The sequence below is a fragment of the Oryctolagus cuniculus genome, chromosome 6 (genome assembly GCF_051225735.1).
Source record: "Oryctolagus cuniculus isolate XC-2025 breed Fujian yellow rabbit chromosome 6, ASM5122573v1, whole genome shotgun sequence".
Classification (NCBI taxonomy): domain Eukaryota; kingdom Metazoa; phylum Chordata; class Mammalia; order Lagomorpha; family Leporidae; genus Oryctolagus; species Oryctolagus cuniculus.
In genome coordinates, this window is record NC_142872.1 from 3,606,529 (window position 1) to 3,623,459 (window position 16,931).

General features: G+C 54.7%; 2 protein-coding genes across 3 annotated transcripts in view; one reads left to right on the forward strand and one right to left on the reverse strand.

Moving 5' to 3' along the window:
• Positions 1 to 4,353, forward strand: part of LOC127485501 (olfactory receptor 2L5-like) — a 69,836-nt gene extending 65,483 nt beyond the window's left edge. For both annotated transcript variants that reach the window (XR_016235011.1, XR_007912513.3), the window contains one exon: positions 3,568 to 4,353. The gene's annotated coding sequence lies outside the window, so the exon portion shown is untranslated. The remainder of the gene's footprint in view (positions 1 to 3,567) is intronic.
• Positions 4,354 to 9,040: 4,687 nt separating this feature from the next.
• On the reverse strand, positions 9,041 to 16,002 carry LOC100009238 (RAD23 homolog A, nucleotide excision repair protein; the record flags this gene model as incomplete). The annotated part of the gene is given in 12 exon segments (NM_001082381.1): positions 9,041 to 9,324; positions 9,542 to 9,663; positions 10,015 to 10,047; positions 10,575 to 10,649; positions 11,055 to 11,129; positions 11,911 to 11,980; positions 12,428 to 12,531; positions 12,864 to 13,079; positions 13,721 to 13,989; positions 14,128 to 14,321; positions 15,544 to 15,737; positions 15,947 to 16,002. Coding segments are annotated over 12 exon segments (1,472 nt in total), but the record flags the coding sequence as incomplete, so codon positions are not given.
• Between the last annotated feature and the right edge of the window lie 929 nt (positions 16,003 to 16,931).

The following is a 16,931-nucleotide window of genomic DNA, read 5'->3' on the forward strand; positions in this document are numbered from 1 at the left end:
CTTGAACTTGGTGAGCCTTGTTTTGTGGCCTCCCAAGTGACCTATCATGGAGACTGTTCCACGTGGCTGACACTGCTGTTGGGCAGCATGCGCTGCGTGTGCCTCGTGGGTCTCTTTGGTTCACAGTGTAGTTCAGTCCCGGTATTTCCTGGTGACTTTATGTCTGGTGGCCTCTCCATTGTCCCCTATTGTTGCTGCATTACTGTGCTTCTGCCTTCCCATTTGTGGGTATTCAGTTGCTCCTGTATTGTGTGAGTGTGTTCCCAGTTGTTTTATTGCCTCTTGTTTGTTTTACATTTTATTTAAGGTATACAGATTTCATGAATTTCATGTACAGATTTACTAACAGTGATACTTCCCACCCCACCCTCCCTCCTGCCTAGGCTCCCGCCTTCCCTCCACCTTCCTCTCTATCCCTCTCTTAGTTTTTACAATGATCTACTTTCAATTTACTTTATACTCATAAGATTAGCCCTATACTAAGTAAAGGGTTCAACACATAGTAAGAAGAAAAATCACTGTTCCTAAATAGTAGAGACAAGGGCTGTAAACAATCATCAAAGCTCAAAATGTCAATTTCAGTCCTATACATTACATTTTTGGTATTTTATTAGTGACCATAGATCAAGGAAAACATATGGTATTTGTCTTTTTGGACTGGCTTATTTCCCTAAATATGATGGTTTCCAGTTGCACCCATTTTGTTGCAAAAGACAGGATTTAATTCTTTCTATGGCTGAGTAATATTCCATAGTGTATATATATCTCATAATTTCTTTATCTAGTCATCAGTTGATGGACATTTGGGTTGATTCCATAGCTTAGCTATTGTGAATTGAGCTGCAATAAACATGGGGGTACAGATCACTCTTCCATATGCTGATGTCATTCCCCTTGGGTAAATTCCCAGGAGCGGGATGGCTGGGTCATATGGTAGGTCCATTTTCAGCTTTCTGAGGTATCTCCATACTGTCTTCCATAGTGGCTATACCAGTCTACAATCCCTCCAACAGTGGATTAGGGTACCCTTCCCCACATCCTTGCCAGCATGTGTTGTTTGTTGATTTCTGTATGGAAGCCATTCTGACAATGAGGGGATCTCATTGTGGTTTTGATTTACATTTCTCTGAGGGCTAGTGATCCTGAGCGTTTTTCATGTGTCTGTTGGCCACTTGAATTTCCTCTTTCGAAATATGTTCAGATCCTTTGCCTGTTTCTTAACTGTACTGTTTGTTTTATTGTTGAGTTTCTTGATCTCTTTATATATTCTGGATATTAATCCTTTATTAGTTGTATAGTTTTCAAATAATTTCTGTCAGTTGCCTCTTTCCTTTGCTGAAGCTTTTGCAATACAGCAGCTTCTCAGTTGGATGTAGTCCCAGTTGTCTATTTTGGGCTTTAATTCCTGTGCGTCTGGAGTCTGTTCCAAGAAGTCCTTGCCTATGCCAATGCCTTGTAGAGTTTCCCCAATGCTTCCTCTGGTAATTTGATAGTATCAGGTTATAGATTCAGATCCTTGATCCATTTTGAGTTGGTTTTTGTATAGGGTGTTAATTAGGGGCTTGTTTCATACTTCTGCATATGAAGATCCAATTTTCCCAGCACCATTTGTTGAAGAGACTGCCCTTTCTCCAGGGATTGATTTTAACTCCTTTGTCAAAGATTAGTTGATTATAGATGCATGGACTGATTTCTGGAGTTTCTATTCTGTTCCATTGATCTACATGTCTATTTATGTGTCAGTACCAAGCTGTTTTGATTAGAACTGCCTGGAGTATGTATTGAAATCCGGTATTGTGACATCTCTGGCTTTGTTTCTGTTGTATAAGATTGCTGTAGTTATTTGGGGACTCTTGTGTTTCCATATGAATTTTAGCATAGCTTTTTCTAGAGCTGAGAAGAATGTCATTGGTATTTTGATTGGCAGTGCATTGAATCTGTAAATTGCTTTTGGTGGTATGGACATTTGGATAATATTAATTTACAATCCACAAACATGGAAGATTTTGCTATTTTTTGTGACTTGAACTCGCACCCAATTGGGATGCTGGCACTGCAGGCGGCAGCTTTACCCACTGTGCCACAGTGCTGGCCTCTACATTTACATTTTGATCTCTGATTTGGGTCTTCTTCCTCTCTTTTTTGGTTAGTTGGGCCAATGATGTCTCAATTTTGTTTATTTTTTCAAAAAAAAGCAGTTCCTCATTTCACTGATCTTTTTTATTATTTTTGCATTAAGTTTTGTTTATTTCTTCTCTAATTTTAATTATTTCTTTTCTCCTACTAATTTTGGGTTTGGTTTGCTGTTTTCTAAATCCTTGAGATCATTTACCTCTCACTTATTTGATGCCTTTCCAATTTCTTGATATAGGCACTAATTGCTATATCCCAGAAGTTTTGATATGTTGCATTGTCATCTTCATTTGTTTCCAGAAATTTTATTTATTTCTCTTTTGATTTATTTTATGACACACTGTTCATTCAGGAGTATGTGGTTCAGTCTCCATGTGTTTGCATATATTCTAGATATTCTTGAGTTGTTGATTTTCAGCTTCATTCAATTGTGGTCACAAAAGACAGATGGTATAGTTTCAATTTTTTTTTGAATTTTCTGAGACTTACTTTATGGCGTAACGTGTGGTCTATCCTAGAGATAGTTCCATGCACTGAGGAAAGAATGTGTATTCTGCACCCGTGGGATGAAAGTATCTGTAGATGTCAGTTAGGTACATTTGGTCATAGTGTCCATTAGCGCTGTTGCTTGTTTGACTTTCTGATCAGCTGATCTGTCCACTGAGGGAGGTGAGTGTTGCAGTCCCCCATCTCTATTGTATTAGAGTGTTAAATAGCCAGGCCCCTGGGGCTTATACATTTACTACAGTCACTTCTTCCTGTTGACTTGATCCCTTCATGATTACAAGGTGCCCTTCTTTGTCTCTCTTAGCAGTTGTATTAAAGTCTATTTTGTCTGATACTAGGATGTCTATGCCTACTCATTTCTGCTTTCTGTTGGTGTGGAATATCTCTTTATCTCTTTCTATCTTTTCACGTTCAGTCTGTGTGTATCTTTGTTGGTGAGGTACCTTGCTTGTAGATGGTAAGTAGATGCATCTTGCTTTTAAATCCATTCAGCCAGTCTGTATCTTTTAATTGGAGAATTTAGGCCATTTACATTCAAGGTGACTAATGATGAGTGGCAATTTGGCCCTGCCATGTTATGTAAATATTCCTATTGTTTGTTTTGTATTTCCTTTGTACTCTTACTGAGAGATGTTCTGCCTTCAATTGTTTTATAATGATGACTATCTTTCTGTGTTTCTCTGTGTAGCACACCCTTAAGCATCATTTGTAAGGCTGGACCAGTTAGTGACAAATTTTTTGTTTTTGTTTGTTATGGGAGGTCTTTATTTCACCCTCATTGTTAAATGAAAGCTTTGCAGGGTACAGTATTCTGGGTTGACATTTTTTCTTTTAAGACTTGGACAGCAAAGCAGGACTCAGACACTTGGAGGGGTTTCCAGTACCGTGGATCCTTAACTCTGTGGTGCTTTGCTTCAACCCACGAAGGCTTTTAGGATTACCCCATCAGTCCAGCATTGTGGTGCAGCGGGTTCAGCCACTGCTTGCGACACCAGCATCCCATACCAGGTGCTCCACTCCTGATCCAGCTCCCTGCTAATGAGCCTGGGAGAAGCAGAAGATGATCCAAGCGCTGGAGCCCCTGCACCCACCTAAGAGACCTGGATGAAGCTCCTGGCTCCTGGTTTCAGGCTGACCCCAGCCCCTGCCACTGCTGCCATTGGGGGAGTGAACAGAGGATGGAAGACCTCCCTCTCTGTCTCTCCTTCTCTCTCTGTAACTCTTTCAGATAAAGAAATAAATGTTAAAAAATACAACATTTTTATTCTTGAAAAATCCAAAATAGTTTATGGCGAACTATCCAAGAATCCCCTCCCCCATTACATCTCCGTTCTTCAAAATCAACTATTTGGAAATGTCTCAATCATGTAGATTCAAGAATTAGAGTTCTTCTGTCAGTTGAAAAGTTAACGTTGATGTCCCAGCAATTATTTTTGTGCTTCTTTTATCATTTTATTGTTAATTTTTTATTTATATAAAGAGAACAGATTTCATGTATTTCATAGGTACAATTCCAAGAAGACAGCCACGTTCCCTCCCCCATCAATCCCCCTCCTCTATCCTTGCTTCCTTCCTTTTTTTCTTTCATTTTTGCAAAAGCATGATTTCAATGATTTCATGTAAGTGATTTCATGATTTCAATCACAGGCTTAATGTACCACTAACCATAGCATTCAACAAGTAAAAAGTAGTCAAAAAAAATTACTCCACCAATATTCTGAGTTCTTACTTCCCGTACTTTATTCTTCTCTGTATTGAGGCACAATGTGATTCAACACTAAGTGGCGTTCAGGCCCCGCGTCAGGCGCGGGCCCCAGTCCCTGCGGCCCACAGCGCTGGGGGCGGGAAAGGGCGCAACCCCAAGCTGGAATCCAGGGTCTCCTGCATGGGGCTCAGGGCTCTCCCTCCTCTCTCCTGTTCTGGCCGGGCTGCAATCTCGCTCGCGGCCAGTAGGCGGCGACATCATCTGACAGTCGGGCTCCTGACACAAATCCTTTGAGCAAGGAAGTATTTTGTAAAGTAAGATGAGTCCGGATGCTGCGGTTGTATTTAGGGTGAGAATTCGTGTTTAACCGGTTGCTAAGCACCCGATTGCTGGCATGTCTCCATCTTTGAATGATGATCTCTGCGCCCAAGGCAAAGCCCTGACTTCTCACCCAGAGCAAAGCTTCCTGCCTCCTGAGGTGCCAGGGGAACAGGTGAGAGGCGCTGACTGCAGAACCGCAGCTCTCAACTGTGGCTGAGTGGGGGAGCCCCGGCAGCGGACAGGACCCCCGACACCTGTTCTCACCCAGGAGGTCCTGGTGAGTTGGCCAGTGAGGCTGGGGACCAGGCCTCGCCCAGCCGCCGGGGGCCCCTGGTGCAGCCCAGGGGAGAAGCTGGCCCTGGGTCAGCTCCCGCCGCCCTGTCTGCAGCTGCTCCCTGGACGGCTAAGCCAGCGGCAGGCAGAGCAGCGGCCCCCTGGGCAGGCTGCGGCTGGCTGCTGCTTCCTGCATGGCCGGGGACCTCGCGTCTGCCCCCACCCTGAGCCGTCCTCCGGGCAGTGAGAGCAGGGCAGAGAAGCTCAGCTCCACTCAGCTCCACACACCAGCCCTGGGGACCTGTTTGCTCCGTTCTGTGACGGGGCCGCGGGGAAGCAGGTGCGGAGTTTGGCCAGGGCCAGGAGGGACAAGCAAAGGCTGCGTCTCCCAACTGGCTCAGGGGCCAAAGAGCCAGGCGTGGGCCCTGGGGGCTCAGCAGCCAGTGGTGGGACAGAGTGCAGGAGAGGGGGTGACGCGGGGGTGCGCCCTCTGACCCTCACCCAGGCGAGGCGGCTTTCATTTTTCCTTCTTAAATTTGTGTGTGTTTGTTTTCACTTATTAGAAACGCAATTGCAGAGAGAGAAACAGCTTCCACTAGCTGGTTCACTCCTCAGATACCCACAGTGGGCCGTGCCGAGGCCGGAGAGCCCGGAGCCCAGTCTGGGTTTCCCCATCAGTGGCAGAGACCCCGGAACTTGGGCCCTCACCTGCTCCTCCTAGGAGCAAATTAGCAGGAAGCTGGTTGGGAAGTGGAGGAAGCTGGACTTGAACGAGGTGGGCACAATGCTCGCCCTGGTAGATGGTTTTAACAGGGTGGATATTCAGTACAGTCTCTGCAGTGCAGTCACACATGAGTCAGCAGAGGCCCTGCACCCGTGGTCACACCAGGGTCAGCACAGGCCCTGCACCCGTGGTCACACCTGGGTCAGCACAGGCCCTGCACCCGTGGTCGCGTCTGGGTCAGCACAGGCCCTGCACCCGTGGTCGCGTCTGGGTCAGCACAGGCCCTGCACCCGTGGTCACGTCTGGGTCAGCACAGGCCCTGCACCCGTGTTCACGTCTGGGTCAGCACAGGCCCTGCACTTGGTCACATCTGTGTCAGCACAGGCCCTGCACCCGTGGTCACGTCTGGGTGAGGACAGGCCCTGCACCCGTGGTCACGTCTGGGTCAGCTCAGGCCCTGCACCTGTGGTCACACCTGGGTCAGCTCAGGCCCTGCACCTGTGGTCACACCTGGGTCAGCACAGGCCCTGCACCCGTGGTCACGTCTGGGTCAGCACAGGCCCTGCACCCGTGGTCACACCTGGGTCAGCACAGGCCCTGCACCCGTGGTCACACCTGGGTCAGCTCAGGCCCTGCACCCGTGGTCACGTCTGGGTCAGCACAGGCCCTGCACTTGGTCACATCTGTGTCAGCACAGGCCCTGCACCTGAAGCCAGGAGCTTCCTCCAGGTCTCTACGCGGGTGCAGGGCCCCAGGACTTGGGCCATCTTCTACTGCTTCCTCAGGCCATAGCAGAGACCTGGACCGGAAGTGGAGCAGTCGGGAATTGAAACCAGCACGCATATGGGATGCCGGCCCTGCAGGTGTGGCAGCTTTACCCGCTAAGCTGAGTGCCGGCCCCAGCAACAATGTTTTAAAATAAATTAAAAATAACTATTTGTTTGAAAGGCAAGGTGAGTGGGAGATCTATCTGCTGATGGCCCCATATGCTTGCAGCAACTAGGGCTGGGCCAGGCAGGGGCCAGGAGCCCAGAATACATCCAGATCTCCGGTGTGGGCGGCAGGGACCCAAGCACTTGAGTGAGCATCCGTTACCTCTCAGGTTGCACTAGCAGGGAGCCAGATGGGAAGCAGCGTAGCACACCAATATGGCATGCAGCTGTCCCAAGCAACGGCCTACCCCACTGTCGCTCCCCCTCTTCGTGGAGGAACGACACAGGACCCTGCACTGTTCTTTCGTCTGCTCGGCCCTCCCCGGGTTTCTGCTGGTTCTTCCCGGGTTGGCTACTATCCCTTCCACCTCCGTGGAAGGGCAGTTCCCCCTGGCCACATTCCCCACTTCCGCAGGGGAGCGGCACACCGCCAGCCGGCTCTCTCGGGGGCTGCACGGGTTCCCTTAGATGTTCCCCATAGATGTTCCTGGTGCATGCCGTCTCTCTCCTCCTTTATAGTCCTCCTCCGCCAATCCCAACTCGGCTGCCCACACGCCGAGTACGCTGCTCTCCAATCAGGAGCAAGTCCTACAGTTTATCAGTTGAACTGGAGGCAGCTGTGCGGAAGCTGTTTACTTCTCTCCCAGCGCCATATTGTGGGAGAGCAGATGCATAGAATAAGTCCTAATTCGAGTAACTTAGTCCAGTCCGGATTGCTCCCCACACCCCACAGCACCCCATCACGCACCCCTAATGTCTCTATAAAAGAGGTTCTTCAGTGACCAACACCTGCAACAATGCTCAAGTTCTTTAGGAATCAGGTACACTCAGATGGAGCCCGAAAGCACAGAGCAGTCAGGCAATCACAATGGGAATGACAGCACCATTTGGCAGGGACGCGGCCATGCAAGGGAGCTCGTGCTGTGGGTGTGCAATGCTACAAGCGTTCCAGGAACCCGGCAGTGTCCCCCAGGGTGCAGAGATGCAGCTTCTATGCCGTAGCTCCTCCACTATGTACATACCTGACAGATCTGTGCCGTGTCACCAAAACCTGTGCCAGAGTTTAAATACCAGCACTCAGAGCCCCAACCGGAAAACACTGCCATGTGCCTGATGGTGACTACTTACGCAGTGATTCAACGGTGGCAAAGGTGAGACACAGCAAAGTGCAAGAAGACAAGTTCAAGTCAGCCTTTGGAATCAGAAAGGCCAGGTCGAGTCCCTGCCCTCAGACATCATTTACAGCAAACGTCAGGTGTCGGTTGGCCCGACCGTGTGTCAGCGCTGGTGCCTGAGGCCCTGGGACTCCCCTCAGGTGTGCCTAGCTTTTGCAAGGCTGGTGGCTCCCAGGTATGTCAGGAACGTTTCCTAAGACAGCTCTGCCTGAGGGGACTTGAAGACAAATGTGCCGTCCACAGGCACAGGTGCTGGCCCTGCAGCACTGCTGTCGCCTCGCAGGTTGAAGATGCAAGTTCCAGTGAAAATGTGGGGACATAGAAAAGTTAATACAGAGAAGATGGAGAATGAGAGACCAAAGCAAGTGTCAGGAAGGGGCACCTGCTGCCATGAAGCCCAGCCCTTAGTGTGTCCATTATTTCCAGAAACAGACGGCTTGTTCCTACGAAAATAAGCAACACATTCATTTGGATGTCTTAGGGATACTAGCCATTAATGTGTCCCGTAGTGATACAGATATCAAAACAAACTTTTATGATAAAGCATTTTGACATTGTGGTAGTATTTTTACCTTCCATCTAAAATGCTTTTTATTCTTTTTTCTATTTTTAAAGATTTATTATTTTACTTATTTATTTATTTGAAAGCTAGAGTTAGTGGGAGAGATAGAGAGGTCTTCCATTTGCTGGTTCACTCCCCAAATGGCCACAATGGCTGGAGCTGGGCTGATCGGATGCCAGGAGCCAGAGTTTCTTCAGGGTCTCCTGCATGGGTGCAGGGGCCCAAGGACTGGGGCCATCCTCCACTGCTTTCCCAGGCCATAGCAGAGACTCGATCAGAAGGAGAGCAGCCGGGACTCAAACACACCCCTGATGCCAGCACTGTAGGTGGCAGCTTTACCCACTATGCCACAGCACCAGCCCCTCTTTTATATATTTAGAAGGCAAAGTGAGAGAGAGACCTTCCATCTGCTGGTTCACCTCCCATTGGCCCACCACAGTCAGGCCAGGCCAGGCTGGACCCAACATCCTAAACCCAGGGCAGCAAATGCAGGAGGAGTGAGGCAGTGTTTTTACACCAGACATCACATGATCTGCCAGCTCCTCTTAGGAGAAGAACCTCAGAGAACCTCAACCAGCGAGGTGCAGCTCCAGGAGCTGCAACTAGGAGGGGCCCATGTCCGCAGCACATTTGCACGGGTGGAACACTGCTCACAACCTCAGTTATGGGGAAGCAATGACGAGGAATAATGAAACTCATGGTGCAACATATTTATGTTAACTTTAATAAAACTCTACTAGGGAGTTAATAACAGTGACTATAGTTAAATGGAGGAAAAGAGAAAACATAAGAGGGGCAATTAAACTGATACAATGCAGGCCTCAGCTTCACAACAGGGAGGCCACTGTCCCAGGCACCAGGCTCACAATGAGCTCAGATCTGCCCCTGAGGTCCCAGGCACTTGGTCACGAGGGCATCACGATGGTGTTCATGGCCTTGAGGCTGCTGTGGGCTTCTTGACAGGGGGCTCCAGCTGGCGGGACAGGGCATAGCTAACGGAGAGAGCACAGCCATGAGTCCACCAAGAGCCTCAGCTCAGGCCTCCCTCCCAGGGTCTGTCCAGGAGCTGCAGTCCTGGGGCCAGCAGTGCCCATGGGACAGGGCCTGCTGCCCACCAGGGTCCTGGACGATGCTCCCCACAGCTGCACAGCAGGGAGAGCCCTCCCCACCCCCACACTAGGCTTCACCTGATTCCTGCCCATCACTCACCTCTCCTTCTCAGTGAGAAACTCCACAGACCGGAACCACACGCCAAACTCCTCATCACGCTTAAAATAATACTTGCTCGCTGCCACCTGCAGTAGTTGGATTTCTTGCAGGACTTTCATTTCCTGGGGATGGAGGGACACACAGGACACTGTCAGGGCCTGGGCTGGGAACGCTGTGGGGACCTGGTAGGGGAGGGGCTGTGGGGTTCTGGGTGTTTCCTCTTAAGAGGCCTCCTCCCCTCCAGCCCATGCAGGCCCCACCCTGGCCTCCGATGGGGGTGCAAACAGCCCCTCCCCAGGCTTCTCCTTGATTCCAGTCCTCTACCCGCACCCGCCCTAGGGATGGGTCTCCCCGTCATGTGCACCCAGCCCTCCTAATAGAGCAAAGCTGCAGGGGTGATGCATGGGGTCCCGACCGGGGCCACCTGTGACCCCCAGTGCCCTCCTGCCCTGAGTGAGGCCACAGCTGCTCACCTTATTCAGTTTCTGGAAGCTGACATCAGCCTGCTGGAAGGCAGACAGAGTCCATCAGAACCGCCCCCAGCTGGGCCCAGCCCTGACCCTCCCCTTCATGAGGCCGTCAAGGGGATGTGGGTGGGAAAGGACAGGATCTGGGTGAGCTCTGGAGAGGGGACCTGGCAGCTGAGGCTCAGGCACCTGCTGTTCTCCCCTGCCTGGTGACAGGCGGGAAACAGAGGCTGGGATGGGCGAGGGTGCTTGGCCATGTCAGTGCTTCCTGACCTTGCTGGGCCCAATTTCTCTCCTGCCCATGGAGCCTACCCGAGGGGAGGCCAAGGAGGCTCAGCCAAGACCTTGTGTAGCTTTGTCCCTCCAGGAAAGGGAGGGGCACCCGGTTGGAGGCCCCGACACTCCCAGGGCAGAGGCAGTGAAGCCCCAGCCCCAGGGACGGCTGTGAGGTTCAGGAGAGGGGGGGCAGCGCTGAAGGCTAAGAACGCAGTCCAGACTCTCCCCACCCCACCCCGCCCCCAAGCCTCAGGGACCCGGCCCACCCCATCTGCCCCAGGATCACTCACATGCACAGAGTCCCCCATCACAGTGTCCAACATCACCAGGTATTTCAGGTAGGTGCCAAGAAAGGGGACGACTCCCTGTGCCACAGGGGGTGGTGATGAGCACCTGCTCTCAGCTGCCCCCCGAGCCCTGGCCCCAGAGACCCCTCCACCCCAGCTCCTAGACCCTGGCTCATGTCTCCCCTGGGAGCCATCCAGGACCTTGGCAGCCTCCTCCATTCTCCATCCTCCCAGCTACTCCCAGGACAGCACCCCTAGGACTCCTGCTGGGATGTCCAAGGGCACACAGGCCGTGTGACCCCCAGCACCACCTCAGCCCCAAGTGCACTGAGAGTCCAGCTGCCCCAGGCCCTGGCTCTGGTCTCTCTGGTGGAGGCCACTGAGGCAGTGTGGGGACTGCAGGGAGGGCTGGAGGTGGAGGCCCTGCTCCTGTGGCTCGGGCCCCGGTGTGACGGAGGAGTCCCCTCACCCGGGCACACGCACCTTCTGTTGTTTCCGCAGCCTCATCTGTGCTCTCTGCGGATTCTTCTCCCGGGCAGCAAGCTTGAAGGCTCCCTTCTGCCAGGATCAAGGTCAGGGTCTTAGGGCCTGTCCTTCTGACCCCTGCCCACACCTGGGCCCTCTGCTGGGGCATGGCATGTCTGACCCCCTCCCCCAAGTGCACTCTATCTGGATGCTGTGGCTCCCACCCTCACTGGGGGCACCTTGAGCAAGGGGTCTCCCTGGGTCTGCTCCTTGACTGGCGAGGGTGCTGGGCGCCCCCCCATCACAGCTGTCCTGACTCAGCAACCTACGCCTGCCCTCCTCCTCCTCATTGTCCCCTGGGAAGAAGGCCAGGCCCTGCACCGCGCATCACCCTTCCTGGTGCCTCACCGACCCCCATGAGCCCTGCACAACAGGCTCATCAGCCCCATCCTCTACTTGAGAAATCAGAGGCCATGGGCAATGACCAGCCCAGGGCTACACAGGAGAGCCTGCCCTGCCCCCAGCTGACCGCCACCCCACTGCTTCACCCCAACTCCAGCTGCACCCCTGGCCAGGAGTCCATCAGGGCTCTCTGTGTCCTGGTCCCTGGCCAGGCACCACCATGGAGAGAGAGGGCCAGGTGGTCTCAGGAGGCCTGGCTGACAGGTGCTGGCCACCCAGCCCCACTGTATGCTCATCCAGCCCCAGCAGGGTTGAGGATGAACCACAGCTTCTGCTGCACATCTCCCCTGCCACTCAGGGAGTGGAACCCAGGGATCTCTAGTGACAGACAGGGCCTGCACAGGCTCTGGGTGGCGACACTTTGCTCCCTCCCTACCCCCCAAGGACTTGCCCCGCCTCCCAGCCTCCCTACCTTGGTGAGTCGATCTCTGCTCAAGCCATTGTCCTTCTCACACAGGCGCTCAAATTTTTTGCAGCTTTTGCTGTGGAGATGGGAAACCAGGAAGAGCTACTCAGTGTGATGGGAGGATGGTGAGTGCAGCTCCCTTCACTCGACAGCAAGGAGTATGTACACGGCCCAGGTGAGTTTCCCACTGAGTTCCCTAAGCCCTGGTGCCCAGGGGACAGGTGGGGAGCTCAAGTGGCTCTCCTGGGCCCCTCCCCTCCACTGAGCAGCACCGTTCTGCCTCAAGTTCACCTGCACAGGGAGCTCCGGTGCTGCCCAGGAGCACTATTAAAGAACTGGTGTCTGACAGCAAAGCAAATATCCTGTGGGAAAAATTAGGCAGAAGGTCTAGGGGTCTCGAAGGTGCCATTCCCCATGCCTCCCCTTAGAGTCCACGTCTGGCCCCTCCCAGAGTCATGGGGGTTAGTGCTGAGTCCTAGGGTCCCAGGTACACCCTGGTGCTCCTGTGGGAGAAGGCACCCACCTGGAGACTTCTCCCCACGTCTCTTGCAGGCGACAAATTGGGGAGGTCTGCAGAGCAGTGAGGATGGCATGGGCCGAGGAAACGTTCCTGAGGGTCTGGCACTCCTGGAGAGCAGAGCGGATGAGGGAGAAGTCACCTGATCCCCCTGGGCTGACATCCCCCTGCTGCATCAGATGCCCACGGAGCCACAGGAAGGCACGAGGGCACTGTGGCCACCCTCACAGGGAGAGGATTGGGTTCAACCCACACAGAGGTTCAGGTGGGAGGGGAGCATGCACCCCTGGGGGAAGTGAGTCAGGTCAGGCCCCTCCCTGCCAGGAAGGGCCCAGGGTCTGTGCAGGGTCTTCAGCCACAGGGTGTACTCCCGAGGGCTGATAAAGCAAAGTGGCCATTCCCAGAGTGCAGTGAGCGAGGGCCCTGATTGCCCGCAGCTGACCTTGGCCACCTTGATCCAGTGCTCCACCACACGGGCCCTGTCCGTGGCCTTCATGCTGGGGTCCCCCAAGCATGTGGTTACTACACAATTTGTCACGCAGTTGAACTGCTGGACGGTGGCATGGACAGTGGAGGCCAGGTGTTCCTTGCCTCTCTTGTTGCTCTTGGTCCAGACGGAGCCCAGGCAGTGGAAGGGCACGACCTTCTGGAACAGCTCCTGGGGAGGAGAGTGTCCCATGGGCACAGCCACCCCCACTCAGAGTGCAGGGGTGCTGTGCATGGGCCTCTCAGCGGTGGGAGCAGCAGCCCCCTGAGGGTGCCCAGAGCCCCACGGCCCAGAGCCCATTCTTGGAGAGAAGACACAGAGCTGTTTTCTCCCGGGCATCCTGGCCAACTCCCCATCCCTCGGCCCATCGCCATCAGCCCTGTGCTCCTTGTGTCCATCCCAGCGCACCTCCCTCTGGTAGCTACAACAAGGGGCTCTGTTTGCGTGTCTGCTCTGGGACCCCGTCCAACTCTGAAGCCTGATCAGTGCTGAGACAGGTAGGCATTCTGGGCAGACCGGCAGGGACGGGGGCCTGGCTGCACCTCAGTGAGTGCCCTCCACCACCACTGGGCCACACCGTGCCCAGCTTTCTGTCTGTCGCTCTGTGCACCTGGCATGAGTGTGTCCCATCTCTGCTGTGCACAGGGGACACGTGGGTTAGGACATGAGAAACGAGCCCGGGTCACACTGGGGCTGAGACATGAAGGCTGGGCTGACTCAGAACACTGGACTCTGGCCAGGGCTTGTGTGGGACAGCAGGTGCCACAGGGACGCCGTGGTCCTGGCCCTGCCCAGCAGAGCCGGCTGCTCACCGCATCCAGAAGTGTGAGCTGTTCTGCCATCGTCCTGGGGGAGAAGGCGGTGATGTCAACCATCTCTGCCCCAGGCAGCTCCTCTGCAGTCCCAGCCCAGCCAGAGGAGGCCTGTGGAGCTGGCCCTGGTGCTGATTGTGCGCATGGGGGCAGGCCCCATGGGGAAGCTGGCCCTGGCTCTGGAGCAGGTCCTGGCTGAGCCAGTGGTGCTGCAGCTGGCTCCAGAGCCAGTGCACGGAAGGGTGCTGGCCCTGCACGCAGAGCAGGAGCTGGAAGAAGAGAAAGGGTCGCCAACGGGAATCACCTTCCAGTGGCCTCTGCAAACCCCGAGAGGTCGCACTGCCTGGAAGGGGATTCCAGCCCCAAACACCACCCCTGAGAGACCTGCAGACTGCGCTGCCCCTCACCGTCTGCTTTGGCCTCAGGGTGCTGGGTGTGTCCGGGCAGGGCATACAGAAAGTACACCTGGGTCCCCAGGTCTCCTCCAGGTAGGCTGACAGGCTTGCAGCCCACCTTCATCTTCAGCAGTGGAAGGCTGGTGTTGCCATGGAGCTCTGCCTTGTACAGGTCTCTGCAGCGTCCCAGGAAGGAAGCCATGTTGCTGGGGACACAAGCGAGGGCAGCAGGGTCAGAGGCTGGCCTTGGCCGTCACACTGCACTGCCTGGGGCCCCTCTGTGGTTCTGGGGCCCTGGGCATGCCTCTGCCTGTCCAGAGCATGACCCCACCCCCCAAGCCTTCCTGGGCTGCCCTGGCCGTGGGAGACCTGGTCAACAGGGCTGGTGCACACCCCGTGGTGACAGCCTCCCAGTGACCTTTCCTGAGGGGAGGTTCCCCAGTGCTCAGCACGAGGCTCCAGGCAGACTTAGGAGCAGGTTTCTCAGGATCTCTGTAGGTCTGGGCCTCCTGGGGCAGGGGCGGGGACGGGGTTTGTGGGTGGAGCTGGGAAGCACCTGTCCTGGGCATGGACCCCTGGCTGCTCTGCGCCCCAGCCCCCCTCTCCTTTGCAGGTCTGGGACCCCATTCCTAGCTCTGTTCTCCTTCCCTTTGAGGGGAGTCCTCGGGCCTCGGTGCTCTCAGAGGAGTCACAGGAAGGGGGAGATCCACACCCTGTCTGTCCCTCCCCAGCCACAGCCCACATTTCGCTCCCACAGTTTGCAGGGACAGAAGGCCTCTGACTGGACCCACAGTCCATGACGTCCTAGTGGGGCCTGGGCTCTGACATTCTGGCAAGACCATGGGAGGATGATCCTCTCCCCTCTGACCCTGTGGACAGGACCCGGGCAGGCGTTCAGTTGGGGAGTCTAGGTCCTCCCAAGTCTAGAGGCCCCGGGAATGCTGTCTGCTTTGCTCGCTGAGCTGTGACACGTGTCTGTAAAGTGACTGCCCAGTTTTTAACATTCACTTGATGTGGGGATGAACCACACACGGAACCTTGCCAGAGAGCTGAGGGGCCTGGGCCTCACACCCAGTGCCTGGGCCCTACTCTGTCTGAATCAGTCACTGGGGCTGGGAGGTCTCCTTTACAGATGGGAAAGCAGGGCTGCTCTCTGTGGGGTTTTCCAAACCTCGAGGGCCGTGGGCTATTGAGTCCCGAGGGTGCAGAGACCAGAAGAAGAGGGATGAGTGCAGCGCCAGCAGCCCTGGCCACAGAGCAGGCACCAGGCCCCTGCCATGTCTGCAGTCACATGGTCCCTGTCAAACCCTGAGGCTCACGCCCACACCACCCCACTTCTCAGAGGAGCACACAGGCACAGAGAGCCACGGCTAGGGGGCTCTGGCACACAGCAGAGGCCCCATGTGCCTGGAGAGCACAGACGCTCACCTATGGAATATCTGGTCCAAAAAATACGGAACAGTGCTGAAGTCACCATATGAGCACAGCAGAGTGGACAGGTGAGCGATGGTTCTTCCTGGGGAGGCTGGGACCAGGGATTCCTCCAGCTTCGCCCCGGTGCCTGGCTGCAGGCTCCGCAGGGGGCAGACCTCCGCCAGGTGCAGTGTGGACACACCTCCAAACTAGAGGGGACCAGCAGATACAGGAGTCAGAGGTGGATCCAGGGACCCCCGACCACGGGAGTCTGGGCTGGGAGAAGACCCCCTCACAGAGGGCATCCAGCTGCACCAGGTGACTCCTCACATCCCTGAGGGTTGGGAATGAAAGGCCGAAAGTGACTTTGTTGACCACACAGAGAGCAGCGTGGAAGAGTCGGGAGGGCAGATTATACCCCCAGGGAGGCCAGCAGCTGGGAGCAGCAGTGCAGAGATGGAAGCTGGCAGTGTCCCGGCCACAGCCCTTCTGCACGGTGATCTGACCGTGGCTGCTCCAGGGGACACCTCAGCCCCTCTCCCCAGCAAGTGCTGTCTGGGCCTCTGTCTCAGCAGGGCATTAGCTCCTGTGAAAGCGACAGGGACACTCTGACTCTGCGTCCCTGAGTGCGGTTGCATGTGCCATGTGCTCCTGAGGAGGTGATGGACGTTAGGCCAGGCCATGGTGTGGGCCCCAGGTCTGCCGTGCTGATAAGGAGAGGGGACAAGGACACAGAGAAGCACGGGAGAACACGAGAACACGGGAACGGAGATGGACATGTACAAGCAGGAGACACAGGGACATCCAGCTCCCAGCACTGTGTGCAAACTCCTGTGTGAGAGCCGCCCTCGTGTGGGCCCTGGGCTGTGACTGCCCAGCAGACCAGGCTTCCAGGGGCGCTCTCTGAGGCCGTGACCTGCAGCAGGGCAGCCGGGGACAAGCACTGGAATCCCAGCTGAGCCACAGGACAAATGTCCTTTCTCATGGAACAGGATGGAGACGGGTGGGGGCTCCAGGGCTGAGACCGAGAGACACACTGCCGACACGTGCATGGAGTAGTCTCTCTCTCTCAAGGGTAAGCCTCACCCCTGTGTGTGGGGTTTGGGTTCTCCGTCTTGGGTTGTGGGGAGGTCTGGAAGCACAGCGGAGCTGACCCCTGCCTGGGATTCCCGGGCTGGGTGGGAAAACCGTGCTGTCCCACACGCGGACGTTCTTGACTTCATATCCAGGGAACCAGTAGTAATCTGTCCCCTGAAAATCCCACCAGGACCTGACATGGGGTTGCCATAACTCAGCTGTCAGTGGGCAGCAGAGGGGCGAGATCTCTTAGGAACGAGACTGGGGTGAGTCACTCTGGTTGGAAACACCAGAACGGGGCCCAGAAGTACCTATATCCAGGCTCT